The sequence below is a fragment of the Pristiophorus japonicus genome, chromosome 2, assembly GCF_044704955.1.
Source record: "Pristiophorus japonicus isolate sPriJap1 chromosome 2, sPriJap1.hap1, whole genome shotgun sequence".
NCBI lineage: Eukaryota > Metazoa > Chordata > Chondrichthyes > Pristiophoridae > Pristiophorus > Pristiophorus japonicus.
In genome coordinates, this window is record NC_091978.1 from 353,193,573 (window position 1) to 353,208,466 (window position 14,894).

Sequence of the window (14,894 nt, forward strand, 5' to 3'; positions counted from 1 at the left end):
CAATTCCATTGAAAAATGAAAACATTACTTACACTAACTACTTGACCAAGGTCTTGCCACTTCTTTTTGCTCTGGCCTCCAGACCTCGGGGTGGTCACCATTGCACAGTAATCTTCTGCAAGTTGGTTCCAGTGTTTCTTCATTTCTTTGGGTGGTACTTTTATGTGACCTCTGCTGTATCCAACTCTTGCCATCTCTCCTCACTCACAGTAACTAGTACCTTCAATTCATCCTGTAAGAAATTTTTGGTCCTTGCGCTGTGTTGCATCTTGTATTACAGCTCCGATTTTTCCAATTATAATTAAAGTTTTCATGCAGCACTCAAAGTTCTCACACGCACAACTATCTCTTTAAAAATGGCTGATTGCATGCGCGGCCATAGGAATTACGTCAAAAACATCCTTTTTTTTGCGCATTGTTTTTTTCGGCACAAACATTAGGCCCCTCCCCCATTGAGCAGGGAAACTTGCCACATTTATTTTTGGAGCAGTTGTGGCCTAGAAAAACGGGCGTAACTCTGGTAATATGCCGAAAAAGGGCTTTGGGCAAAATTGAGCCCATAGTCCTTAGCTTTTCAGGTCTTTGCTCACAGAGGGACTTCAAACAGGTCTAGACAAGGAAGGACATCTTTATGTCTCACTTAACCAGCTTAAAGCCTGTGATCTTAATTTCTTGTTTTCTATCCCTGGTAAGAAATGTTTTGTTTGTTTGTAGTAGCCTGTGTGGTTTAATTAGCATTAGCCCTTTCCTTTCCCAGCATTCAATGTGACTACATTTTAAAGACACATTTAAGACAATTCTTAGGACATCCCTCAGACAACTTTTATTCAGAAACTGTTTCCAAACTTGAATAATGATACAAGCCTTCTATTTGCTGCTCTTGTATATACTTGCGATTGCAGTCCCAAACTGGAAAAAATATACAGTTTATATCTTTTGTTTCAGTCAGAGAAACATTAATTTAAAAATGGACTTCATTAGCTGTGGCTGCGACAGACTTTTATGTCTTGGTGTCATAGGAGAAAAACACAATGTATTAAAAGAGAGATAGGTCTACAGGAGGCAGTAGCCTCAGTTTTGGCAGTCTGATCCGAAATAAATCAGGCTAAGCCTTTTTCGTTAGGCTCCTCACACTTTTGAAATGATAATGTATATAAACTTGCGGACTCACGACAGCAGGAATGGTTTTAGCTATGGTCAGGTGGCCTGTGCAAACATATTAGCAGCTATTCACCCCTGACCTGTCGCTGTGGTAGAAATGATTCATTGGACCGATGACTGAGAAAGCGCCATTTTGCTTTTGGGTGTCTTTGGAGGTCCCAGAAAGTTACACAAGAGCCTCCTCGAGTCCCGACACCACATCGCAGTTATGGGATGCCGACAATTATATGGGCGAATTGCTTCAAGGAACAACACAGACAAACCAGGACAGACACACTAATCATCTGCCAGTGGATCAGACAGATTTGCCACAAAACAACACACAGACATGTTTGGATCTTTGTTATTTAAAGCTTTTGTTCTATTTGGGACTCAATGTATAAATTTGCTCAGGCTATAAAAATAAAGAGAAGACATTCATTGAAAACCCCAAGTGACAGGAAGACGTAAACAATGGCCATCAGGAAAGGACTGACGGACTAACATCCTCATTTCTCTTCAACTGCTTTCCTTCCCAACGATCATCTTGCTGTAGTATTTCTGCTGCTGTTCCTTCAAGTTGTCTTTAACTTTGGCTCTTTTCAGAGCTCCATCCCTAGACAAAAGGAAATAGTCAATCCCACCTTCCGAGATGTAGGAGTTTATAAGAACAAGGCTTGGATTCACTGGAAACCTCTAGTGAGAACATTTACTCCACATTAATACTGTGCCAGATACTCATCCAAAGATCAATTGTGATGACATCCAAATGCATTTGAAACAGTAATTTTTTGTTAGCTTCAGGATTAGGAGATTGTGCTACCCATGTTTGGGAGAATTTCCAGAGAGCTATTAATTGTGCCATCACAGTGATAACTAGGTTATTTAGCACAGTTTAATCTTCCACATTATTTTTAGATTCTCTGTCTCCACTACAGTTCTCCTCACCCTAGAGCATGGCAGAGGCTCCTTGTTTTGGGAGGGTGAGTGACAACAATTCAATATGCCCAGTATTGCACTCAGAAATGAAGTGCACTGGATAGCACTGGCAGAGACACAAAGCAACTTGGTGCCAGAGCTTGAGAGACTATGCTATCATCGCTTCAGCAACGCAAGGAATAGAACCGTGCTTCGCAATGGGATTCTTTAAAAGTTAATGGAACAAAGGAGGAAAAGCAAACTGACAAAAGTAAACATAAGTAATCAAGTGTGGGAAGGGAGAAATGGCTCTCAGACACTTGCTGTGGAGAAAATAAAACACAGGCAGTTCATCCTGAAAGATGATAATTGCAACAACTTGCATCCTTAACGCAAGGGATATCCCGAGGTGCTTCACAGGGTTTAAGGAAAGCATACACTGAGCCAGGGCAGGATGAGGTTAGTAGGGGTGATGGACAGCTTGGTTGAGGTGATGGATTTTGAGATTTTTTTTTAACGGAGGAGACAAGGGTAGAGAGATTTAGGGAGGGAATTTTACAGTGTAGGCCTCAAGGTGGCTGAAGGCCTAGCCACCAGTGGTGGGATGAATGGGCCGGGGGGGAGGGGGGGGGGGCGGGTAGTGAGTGAAGCACAAGAGGCCACAGTCAGAAGAACGGCATGTGAATGGGATGAGGAAGAGCTAGGGAGATTTCAGAGATAGGGTGGGGCATGGCCATGGAGGGCTTTGAAGTCAGGGACAAAGGTTTTAAGTTTAAGGCGTCGGGTGTGATATCTTCTTACGTCATCACTAAGAAACACAGTACACAAGATGGCTCCGATACAGAAACTATCATGTGATTTTGCCACATGACCCTTTTAATGTATTTACATCAGTAGTTGCATTACCACAGTATCCCACTAGTTGGAGCTCTATTACACTGAGGAAAAGGGAGCTAATGTCGATCAGCGAGTAAAGGGGTAATGGGCGAGCAGGACTCGGTACAAAACAGGATACGCCAGCAGAGATTTGCACAAGTTAAAGTTTATGGAGGGTGGAGTAAGGAAAGTGTTGGTGTCATTGTGTTTGGAGATGACACAGGCATGGATGAGTGTTTCAGTGACAGAAAGTTGTGGTGGGGGCAAGGCAGGTGACATAATTCCTCAGTGTACTGAGGAAAGATCATGAACTTGAAATGTTAACTCTATTTCTATCTCCATAGATGCTGCCTGACCTGCTGAATTCTTCCAGCATTTCCTGATTTTATTTCTCATTCCCAACATCTGATGCTATTTACATACAACAACAAACTTGTATTTATATAGCGCCTTTAACATGGTAAAACGTCCCAAGGTGCTTCACAGGCGCATATAGGGACCACAGATATTAGGGCAGATGATCAAAAGCTTGGTCAAAGAGTTAGATTTTAAGGAGCATCTTAATGGAGGAAAGCGAGGTGGAGAGGTTTAGGGAGGGAGTTCCAGAGCGTATGACTTTGGCAGTTGACGGCACGGCCACCAATAGTAGAGCAGTTAAAATCAGAGATGCTCAAGGAGGCCAGAATTAGAGGAGCGCAGATATCTGAGAGTTGTAGGGCTGGAGGAGATTAAAGATCATGGGCTTGAGTTTCCTATAAGCCCGCCAACGCCCGATTGCCGCCCAAAAGACCGCTAAGACTGTGAAGATTATTGCCGGCGAAAACTTGCTCAAAAAAATTTTTTTTTAAATCTGCCGAGCGAAAAACATGGGCCTTGCATGGCCCCATTTTGGGCGAAAAAGTGCAATTTAGGGTCGATTGGGTGGTTCGGAAACAAAATGGGCGAAAAAAAATTTAAAATCAATAAAAATTTGCCCCAAGGCTGCAGGTTGGGCCCAACACCAGAAAAACAATAAAATTAAATTTTTTTAAAACATCAACTAAAAAAAAATTTTTTTTAATTCCCTTTAAAACTAAATCACCACAACACATTTTTAAAATAATTAGTAAAAAACCAATTACTAACCTTTTTCTTGCAGAGGTACTCACCGCTGACCCTTGTGGCCGTTTAAAAAAAAACTTACCTATAGGTCACCGCTCAACCAAATATCGTGCCGGGGCGATCTGTGGACAGTGCACGCCGGCGGTTCGCTCCCCAGCAGTACCTCGAAACCGTCGGTGTAACTCAGGTAAGGAAATTTTCGCTCACCTGATTACCGTCCACAATGGCCAATACTGCCCAGAAACCAGGCGGTAAGCCATAGGAAATTCCAGCCCATAGAGAGGAGCGGTGAGGCCATGGAGGGATTTGAAAACAAATAAGGTGAAAGATCCAAACACTATGGGCTCAATTTTCCCCAGTGATTTGCGTCGTTTTTTTGGCACAGGCCGCTTTTTTTGGCCTAAGTTACAAAACATAAATTTGCACCAGCGTAACTCAGATAAGATTGTTTTTTAGGTGCGTGTTTTTCAGCCAAAGGGGGCGTAATCTGCCACCCGGGCCAATTCTGGCCGGTTAGGCAAACTGAGAGTTACTCCAGTTCTTCTTAGGCCAGTGTAAGTGGCCTCTGTAGAAAAACTTTGCGGTGAGTTAAGGAAAGCGGCACCGGTAAGTGCAACAGATGCCCGGACAGTAGCAGCAGGAGAGGTAAAAGAGAGGGGGAAGGGAGGGGGGGGCCTTTAGGGTATAGTTAGGTGCAGGGACCGGGAGGAGGAGGCCATTCGGCCTGGGATAGGTGCGGGGAGCGACTGGGAGGCCATTCGGCCTGGGATAAGTGCGGGGGAGCGGACTGGGAGGCCATTCAGCCTGGGATAGGTGTGGAGAGCGACTGGGAGGCCATTCGGCCTGGGATAGGTGTGGGGAGCGGACTGGGAGGCCATTTGGCCTGGAATAGGTATGGGGAGCAGACCGGGAGGCTCTTCGGTCTGGGATAGGAGCGGGGATCGGCACCGGCATCGGGGTGGGGGGGGGGGGGGGGGGCGGAACTTTAATAATTTAATGGAGATAAGTTGCTGCAATGTATTTGTGCTTGTGAAGTTGCTGCAAGGTATTTTAATGTGCCTGTGCAGGTTGCGAGCTGGCTGTCTGTTCCATTTTCCAGCCTCAGAGCGCATTGTGTCCCTGGTTACCATGGCAACCCGATCTTTTTGACGCAGATCAAGGCTCCACCCCCAAAACTAAAGGACAGGCTGGGCTGCGCCAAAATGAAGGGCAACATGGAATTTTTTTCTTGGCCTACTTAGGCCCCAAAAAACAGGCGTAACTCTTCAAGTACACTTAAAAAAAAGCTTTGGGGAAAATTGAGCTCTATGACACTCAGGCTACGAACATAAACCCCCTGGTGTCCAAACAAAAGCCCAGTGGATCAACTAATTGATAGGCTCTTAACCAGACAGCTGCAAACTTTCATTATCAAGTTTCATGTCACCAAAACTCCCAACATCTAATCCGGGTGTGTATTGTAAGCTCTAATATTCATGACTTGGATGAAGGGACCGAGTGTAATGTAACCAAGTTTGCTGATGATACAAAGATGGGTGGGAAAGCAAGTTGTGAGGAGGACACAACAAATCTGCAAAGGGATATAGACAGATTAAGTGAGTGGGCAAACATTTGGCAGATGGAATATACTGTGGGAAAGTGTGAGGTTATCCACTTTGGTAGGAAAAATAAAAAAGCAAAGTATTATCTAAATGGAGAAAAATTACAAAATGCAGTACAGAGGGACCTGAGAGTCCTTGTGCATGAAACACAAAAAGTTAGTATGCAGGTACAGCAAGTAATCAGGAAGGCAAATTGAATGTTGGCCTTTATTGCAGGGGGGTGGCGTATAAAAGCAGGGAAGTCCTGCTACAGCTGTACAGGGTATTGGTGAGCCACACCTAGAGTACTGCATACAATTTTGACATCCTTATTTAAGGAGGGATATACTTATATTGGAAGCTGTTCAGAGAAGGTTCACTAGGTTGATTCCTGAGATGAAGGGGTTGACTTATGAAGAAAGGTTGTGCAGGTTGGGCCATTGGAGTTTAGAAGAATGAGGGGTGATCTTATTGAAAAATATAAGATACCGAGGGGCTCGACAAGATGGATACAGAGAGGATGTTTCCACTCGAGGGGAAATCTAGAACTAGGGGACATAGTTTAGGAATAAGGGGTCGCCCATTTAGAACAGAGATGGAGGTATTTCTTCTTTCAGAGAGTCATAAATCTGTGGAATTCTCTGCCCCAGAGAGCTGTGGAGGCTGGGTCATTGAATATATTTGTGAAGATAACAAATTTTTGAATGAAAAGGAAGTGAAGGGTTATGAGGAGCGGGCAGGAAAGTGGAGTTGAGTCCATGATCAGATCAGCCATGATATTATTAAATGGCGGAGCAGGCTCGAGGGGCTGCATGGCCTACTCCTGTTCCTGTTCCTATTTCTTAGGTCCTTATGTAATCTCGGACATTAAGTAAAGCAGCACATGGAAGCAAGAGGTCAGGAAAATTAAACAAAATGTAGGCCTTCTTTCCCCTTCCTCCTCCCCGGCACCCCTCACCAAATACATCACAGAACTCAACTGCCAGCCATTCATTAAAGGAATTTGCTGCTCATCCCCTTTCTATTCACTCGGGTCGATAAAAATAAAATCAAACCCTACTTCTGAAAAGAGAAGTCTCCAAAAATCACTCCCTGTTATTATCCATATAAAATGTTTGCAAGAGTTCATTACCAGTCGAGATCCACCAGGCCTCCCTGCTGAGCTACAGCTGCTTTGACTCGATTGGCAAACTGCACAGCATGTTCCCCTTCCTGCAGAGTGAAGGGAGAAAGAAAAACATTACTCGCAATCGCTCAACGTCGGATGAAGCAAGCTGTTTGAAAGTTAGCTTTCAATGACAAAGCACAAGTCGACTGAAATGGCTCCAAGAAAGAAACAGCAACAGCATTTCATTCTCTAAATCGCAATTTCAGCACAGCGCTTGCAGACCTCCTGTGGCATTGCTCATGCAAAGTCAATGCAGTTTTACAACTGGAACGTTATACTACGCAACAAATGCATCCAACATACATCATCGATTTCCTGCAGCATTGTTTACAGATGAAAAGTAAAGGATTCAGACCCAAACTCCTTCTCCTATAGTACATAGAATTTACAGCACAGAAACAGGTTATTCAGCCCAACTGGTCTACACTGGTGTGCATGCTCTACACGAGCCTTCTCCCACAATACTTCATCTAACCCCATAAATAAAATCCTTCAATTCCTTTCTCCCTCATGTGCTTATCTAGCTTCCCCTTAAATGCATCTCTGCTATTTGCCTCAACCATCTTCAGCTGCTTCATCAGTGACCTTCTCTCCATCATGAGGTCAGAAGTGGGGAGGTTCACTGATGATTGCACAGTGTTCAGCTCCATTCGCAACTGCTCAGATGATGAAGCAGTCCAAGCCCGCATGCAGCAAGATCTGGACGACATTCAGGCTTGGGCTGATAAGTGGCAGCATGGCTAAATGACAGCAAAGAGAGAGTAGCGGAGAACGGTTGTTTTTCGGATTGGAGGAAGGTGGACAGTGATGTTGCCCCGCCCGGGGTAGGTATTAGGACCACTGCTTTCCTTGATGGACGCGACTGCTGCCAACGAACCGGAAGTAGATGCACATGCGCAGTTCTGGTGGGTTTTTTTTGTTTGTTGTCACAGACTTCCCAAAATGAGGAATAAAGAAGCGGATTCAGAGAATTCTGTTAGAAATGTTAATTTTAAATAAAATTTGAACTGTGAGTTTATTTTTTTTTAAGTTGTTGTTTGTCCTTTGAGACAGCTGTTCTTAAACTGGAAAAATCACCAGTAACATTAACCAACCTAGTAACATTAATCCATCCAGAGTAACATTAATGAAACAAAGTTAAATTAATCCAACCACAGTAACATTAATGAAACTTTATTAGTGATGTGCTTCAGCACTTCTCAGCTCCTCCATTTGTTGTGGTAAGCGTTTTTTTCAAAATTTAGGACCTGACAGTTTTGCGCAGAATGCTTTGACGCAGCTTCTGATAGCTTCCAGTTCATTGGCAGGAGTCACTCCATTTCTGGATATATATTAATGAGTTGGCCTTGGGTGTACAGGGGCACAATTTCAAAATTTGCAGATGACACAAAACTTGGAAGAATAGTGAACAGTGAGGATGATAGTGACAGACTTCAAGAGGACATAGACAGGTTGCAAATGAAATTTAAACGCAGAAAAGTGCGAAGTGATACATTTTGGTAGGAAGAATGAGGAGAGGCAATATAAACTAACGGGTACAATTATAAAGAGGGTGCAGGAACAGAGAGACCTAGGGGTATATGTGCACAAATTGTTGAAGGAGGTCGCAAGGGCAGGTTGAGATAGTGGTTAAAAAAAAGCATACGGGATCCTGGGCTTCATAAATAGAGGCAAAAGCAAGGAAATTATGAAGAGCCTTTGTTAAATACTGGTCCGACCTGGAGGAAAGATGTGAAGGCCTTAGAGAAGGTGCAGAAAAGAATGGTTCCAGGGATGAGGGACTTCAGTTACGTGGATAGACTGGAGAAGCTGGCGTTGTTCTCCTTCGAGCAGAGAAGGTTGAGAGGAGATTTGATAGAGGTGTTCAAAATCGTGAGGGGTCTGGACAGAGTCGATAGAGAGAGAAACTGTCCCCATTGGTGGAAGGGTCGAGAACCAGTGGACACAGATTTGAGGTGATTGGCAGAAGAACCAAAAGCGACACGAGGAGAAACTTATTGAGGCAGCGAGTGGTGAGGATCGGGAATGAACGGCCTGAAAGGGTGGTGGAGGCAGACTCAATCATGGCTTTCAAAAGGGAACTGGCCAAGGAAATAAATTTGCATGGCTACAGGGAAAGGGCGGGGGAGTGGGACTAGCTGAAGTGCTCTCTGCTCGACGGGCCGAATGGCCTCCTGTGTTGTAACCATTCCATGGGCCCGAACTTGGTCAGAGTTCCGCCCACAGTTGCCGAGGTTGCGCCTGAAAAAAAACATTTTTTTCCACAGATTCCTCACGTACTGCCCATCTGCCGCCCAGGTCCCGCCCGGCGCGAGATTCCTCGGTGAAGTACCGCCGACGCAACTTCCCAGCCGGAGACTCAAAAACAGGGATTTTCCTCGTGCACCATCCTCTAAGGTCGTGCTCCTGCCCGCCAGAAGGACCGCTGGCAAAAAAGGTGGTGTGAGCGGGTTGAGAGTCGGGCGGCTGGGAGAATCGCTCAAAGTGCTGCAGCGCGGCACATCCCGGGTAACGTCCCGATGCTGCACCATTATCAGAGGCTCAGAATTAGTTATCTTATCGACCTTAACCTGCTCTATGTCTTCCTGAATGGCCATGCATTGCTAGAGAATGGGCCGCTGTTTAAGATCTGTGCAAAACAACTGCCCATCGAATCGGTGGCAGCTGTGGCTCAGTGAATGGGAGTCAAAATACTGCAGGTTCAAGCCCCACTCCAGAGACTTGAGCACAAAAATCCAGGCGGACACTCCAGTGCAGTACTGAGGGAGTGCTGCACTGTCAGAGGTGCCGTCTTTCGGATGAGACTTCAAACCAAGGCCCCGTCTGCTCTCTCAGGTGGATGTAAAAGGTCCCATGACACTATTGGAAGAGCTGGGGCGTTCTCCCCGGTGTCCTGGCCAATCTTTGTCCTTCAACCAACATCACTAAAAAAAACAGATTGCCTTATCATTATCACATTGTTGTCTGTGGGATCTTGCTGTGTACCATGTTTCCTACATCACAACACTGACTGCACTTCAAAAGTACATCATTGGCTGTAAAGTGCTTTGGGACATTGAGGTGCTATAAAAATGTAAGTCTTTCTTTTAATTTAAATTCCCTCTCGGCTGTCTGTAGACAGCCAACCCAGCCTCTGGACAAACCACTCTCAGGCAAGCCTCTGCTTAAAATAGATTAAACCCGCTTAAGTCCAAATCTTCTTAAAAAAAAAAAGGAACAGAATCCTGAACCGTGACAGTCCTTTTATCTTTCAACATTTTTTGATCTCAACATCTCCTCGGAGCTCAAACAGGATTTACGTATTTCCTATATTGCTCAAACTGCCTCCAAAAAGTTCCGTTTCCTCTTTTGCTCAGGAAAATTCCTCGTGTGCTCAGCAATTCTTAGTTCTGGTTGGAGCCCAGGTCCACCTTTGAATAGCCCATGGTTTCTGTATCTGGGGAGATGCTGCACACACGTCTCGGACACAAGGCATAGCCTGTCACCAGATAAGTAGCACCTGTCTCTGACTCATTTCCTCCCAGCTCTTCAAAGCCGTCCAATTCTTTAAATCCTTCAACAATTTTATAGTCTTTTAATACCCAGGTTTGGTGTCACCAAATACTTCTCTCATTACCAATTCTCTTCTGCTCTTTCCGACCTTGGTGTAGTCTGCAGGCTTTCATCTTGGGTTCTTAATTTTTTTTTTAATAATTCAGTGAAAGGTTTGGTATAGCTGAAGTCAAAAATAAACCTGCTGATCTGCTGACAAAAACGAGGAACACCAGCAGCTGGCACTGTGCCCCATACCCTCACAGTACAAGTTCCTGTTTATTTAGCTGGGACAGGCTTAGTGGAATGTGAATACAATGAAACGGCAACATCGCCCATATTATTGCACTAACAGTTTGCTACTAAACAGACTTGGGAGTTAAGAAAAGATTCTACAGCCTTCTCAACTAAACTCCAACCGTTGCAATTTAAAACGATTTGGTGAATTAGAGGTTACAGGATGGCTGATGGGGTAGATGAAAAATGTCACACATGGGCAGATTGGGCTGTTCGAATGTTGAAGATGAGGTTTATTATTGGGGTGAATTAGTGAGAACTTTACTCTGTGTCTAACTTATACTGTATCTGCCCTGGGTATGTTTGATGGGACAGTGTAGAGGGAGCTTTACTCTGTATCTAACCCATGCTGTACCTGCCCTGGGAGTGTTTGATGGGACAGTGTAGAGGGAGCTTTACTCTGTAGCTAACCCATGCTGTACCTGCCCTGGGAGTATTTGATGGGACAGTGTAGAGGGAGCTTATCTCTGTATCTAACCCGTGATGGACCTGCCCTGGGAGTGTTTGATGGGACAGTGTAGAGGGAGCTTATCTCTGTATCTAACCCATGCTGTACCTGCCCTGGGAGTGTTTGATGGGACAGTGCAGAGGGAGCTTTACTCTGTATCTAATCCATGCTGTACCTGCCCTGGGAGTGTTTGATGGGGCAGTGCAGAGGGAGCTTTACTCTGTATCTAACCCGTGCTGTACCTGCCCTGGGAGTGTTTGATGGGACAGTGCAGAGGGAGCTTTACTCTGTATCTAATCCATGCTGTACCTGCCCTGGGAGTGTTTGATGGGACAGTGCAGAGGGAGCTTTACTCTGTATCTAACCCGTGCTGTCCCTGCCCTGGGAGTGTTTGATGGGACATTGCAGAGGGAGCTTTACTCTGTATCTAATCCATGCTGTACCTGCCCTGGGAGTGTTTGATGAGACAGTGTAGAGGGAGCTTTACTCTGTATCTAACCCGTGCTGTACCTGCCCTGGGAGTGTTTGATGGGACAGTGTAGAGGAAGCTTTACTCTGTATCTAACCCGTGCTGTACCTGCCCTGGGAGTGTTTGATGGGACAGTGCAGAGGGAGCTTTACTCTGTATCTAACCCGTGCTGTACCTGCCCTGGGAGTGTTTGATGGGACAGTGCAGAGGGAGCTTTACTCTGTATCTAACCTGTGCTGTCCCTGCCCTGGGAGTGTTTGATGGGACAGTGCAGAGGGAGCTTTACTCTGTATCTAATCCATGCTGTACCTGCCCTGGGAGTGTTTGATGGGGCAGTGCAGAGGGAGCTTTACTCTGTATCTAACCCGTGCTGTACCTGCCCTGGGAGTGTTTGATGGGACAGTGCAGAGGGAGCTTTACTCTGTATCTAATCCATGCTGTACCTGCCCTGGGAGTGTTTGATGGGACAGTGCAGAGGGAGCTTTACTCTGTATCTAACCCGTGCTGTCCCTGCCCTGGGAGTGTTTGATGGGACATTGCAGAGGGAGCTTTACTCTGTATCTAATCCATGCTGTACCTGCCCTGGGAGTGTTTGATGAGACAGTGTAGAGGGAGCTTTACTCTGTATCTAACCCGTGCTGTACCTGCCCTGGGAGTGTTTGATGGGACAGTGTAGAGGGAGCTTTACTCTGTATCTAACCCGTGCTGTACCTGCCCTGGGAGTGTTTGATGGGACAGTGCAGAGGGAGCTTTACTCTGTATCTAACCCGTGCTGTACCTGCCCTGGGAGTGTTTGATGGGACAGTGCAGAGGGAGCTTTACTCTGTATCTAACCTGTGCTGTCCCTGCCCTGGGAGTGTTTGATGGGACAGTGCAGAGGGAGCTTTACTCTGTATCTAACCTGTGCTGTACCTGCCCTGGGAGTGTTTGATGGGACAGTGCAGAGGGAGCTTTACTCTGTATCTAACCCGTGCTGTCCCTGCCCTGGGAGTGCTGGAGGCTGACTTTCGTGTCTGCCATTTTCCAGCACTGACACCTTGCACCTTGATGAGCAGAAAAATTCACCTTAAAAGGAAAAGTTTAGAAAAAGATCGGACTTTTTACATAGTTCTGCTCATGGAAAATGTACTTTTCAGTCATTTACTCACCACCCCCTCCCCATAACCTCCCACCTTCAGGTTCCAGGATTCAAAACCAATTGTCACCCACTGTACTGTCTTTCACATATGCTGCTGGTGGGGCAGGTGTTGCAAGTGGCCACTAGGAGGGGCTTGTGTGCAGAACAAGTCTCGTGCAGTTGAATCGGAGAAGAGAATGATTCCATTTCTGGGAAAGATGGTCAGTTATGCCTTTGTACAGTGAACTGCTCACATCAGTCAAGAAGAAAGAAGTTGCCATTGGCTGGGTACAGAGAGCCCAAGATCCACTCCTCACATGCCCTTACTGCATGGAGTAAGACATCCAGGGAGGGACAAATGGAAAGCAGAGAAAAGGAATCAAGGGTCAAGGCAAATATTAACACTACAGGAAGCATCATTGAAACAAAGGATTGATTGATGTGACATACAAGAACCATTTTGTTAAAACTATCTAGAAGGAAAAAGGCTCACTGTTGCTTGCAACAGCATCCTTACTGTGCTGCAAGGATGCACCAGAGGGCATTAAGAGTCTTTATAATGTGGAACTGCTATCACATGTAGGTCAGACCAGGTGTCCTTCCCAGAAGGACATTAAAGAACCAGTTGGGGTTTTTAATGGTAATCCAGCAGCTTGCAAAGTCACATTTCTGGTGCCAGGCCACAAATGACCAGAGTGTTCAAATTCACTTTCACAACTTGCCATGGTGAGATTTGAACTCGTGGGTTGCTAGACCAGTACCAGAAACCACGGGGCTACTGTACGTGGGTGCAGTGACATTGGGAACCTAAAAATTATGCTAAGAGCACTACAAACACGATTTACAATTTTCGTACAGAAGCTAATGTTTGAACGCCTCAGAAATATCCTTGAGTGAAAGCTGTACAGTGCCGTTCCTATATTTGAATGCTCAATTTATCAGAAGAGGTTACTACAGAATCAACTCCTTCCCACCCAACCAAAAACAGATCCATATTGTTTGTGCCTTTAATAGTGAAAAGTTTATAAAACACCACTGCAAATTTAGGTTCTTGTCATGCAGATATCTACAATATATTCAAAAATATGTTTGAAAGTCATACATTCTTTGCTTATTTTTATATTTCTAAAAAAAATTTCTACATTCACATTTATAATGGAAACTGCCTCTGTAAACTTGTCACACTGTAGTTACACCCTCCCACCAAGGATGGCGCTATAGCCCCTCAGTTTTATACCTCCCAGCCTGCACTGAAGTGAAACCTTCACGCTCCAACTAGCTCTACTTCTCTGCTTCCCAAGTTACCATAAAATTTGCTATTTAACTATAAATGATAATATATTAGCTAAAAATAAGGACAGAATATATGACTTTAAAATAGGAGTGAATAACACCTGTGTTCCCAGGTCCAATTATCGCCCACCCTCGAACCCCGCTTCACCTGAAGGCTACATGAGCCCTTGACAGTCCACATGCAATGCCACAGGAGGTCGATTAGTTGCAAACCAGTCAAGTACCTGTCTGGTCATTGGAGGCAAATACCACACGTTGCAGACTATGGCCCAGCTGCTCATCATTTGGAGTAGGTAGGTCACCATTCCGTATTTGCTGCTGTTCCAAAAAGCATCGCCGAACTGAGGATCATACTGCGGCAAAAACAATTACATCGGCTCAATAAAAGTCCCATTACCACGGTTAATGGTCTAAGATGGCAACAGCAGCCAGTGAAAAAGTTTGGTTTTCAAGGCTCCTAAATCTTACAGGTAAATGTGGGGAACTTCTGCTTATTCCCATGTTGCTGTCAGGGAGACGGGTCTGTTTTCTCTTCGTCCAAAACGTACTGAAATCTTACAGTTAAGCTTTGGAGGAGGGGGGTTGAAGGTGTAGAGAACAAGGAAAGAAATAAAGTCCTTGCAATTGTCTTGGAAACAGAACATTAATTCTATCACCAATGATAACCAAAAATTGGAGGCAGCCTTACTTCCTCATGAGGGGTTTTGATAGAGTAAATAAGGAATAACTGTTTCCACTGGTAGGAGGGCCGGTAACTAAAGGACACGGAGTTAAGGTAATGAGCTAGAGGTGAGATGAGAATTTTCTTTACACAGCGAGTTATGATGATCTGGAACACACGGCCTGAAATGGCAGCGGAAGCAGATTCAATAGTAACTTTCAAAAGGGAATTGGATAGAGATTTGAGAGAGAGAAAACTGTAAGGCTATGGGGAAAGAGCAGGGGGAGTGGGACTA

General features: G+C 45.0%; 1 protein-coding gene across 3 annotated transcripts in view; it reads right to left on the reverse strand.

Moving 5' to 3' along the window:
- Positions 1–797: 797 nt before the first annotated feature.
- gpat3 (glycerol-3-phosphate acyltransferase 3) overlaps positions 798–14,894 on the reverse strand; it is a 72,064-nt gene continuing 57,967 nt past the window's right edge. For all 3 annotated transcript variants that reach the window (XM_070872379.1, XM_070872373.1, XM_070872371.1), the window contains exons 11-13: positions 14,163–14,291; positions 6,748–6,827; positions 798–1,756 (exon numbers count right to left, since the gene is read on the reverse strand). In XM_070872379.1, the coding sequence (XP_070728480.1) occupies positions 1,660–1,756; positions 6,748–6,827; positions 14,163–14,291 (306 nt within the window). In that variant the 3' untranslated portion in view covers positions 798–1,659. The remainder of the gene's footprint in view (positions 1,757–6,747; positions 6,828–14,162; positions 14,292–14,894) is intronic.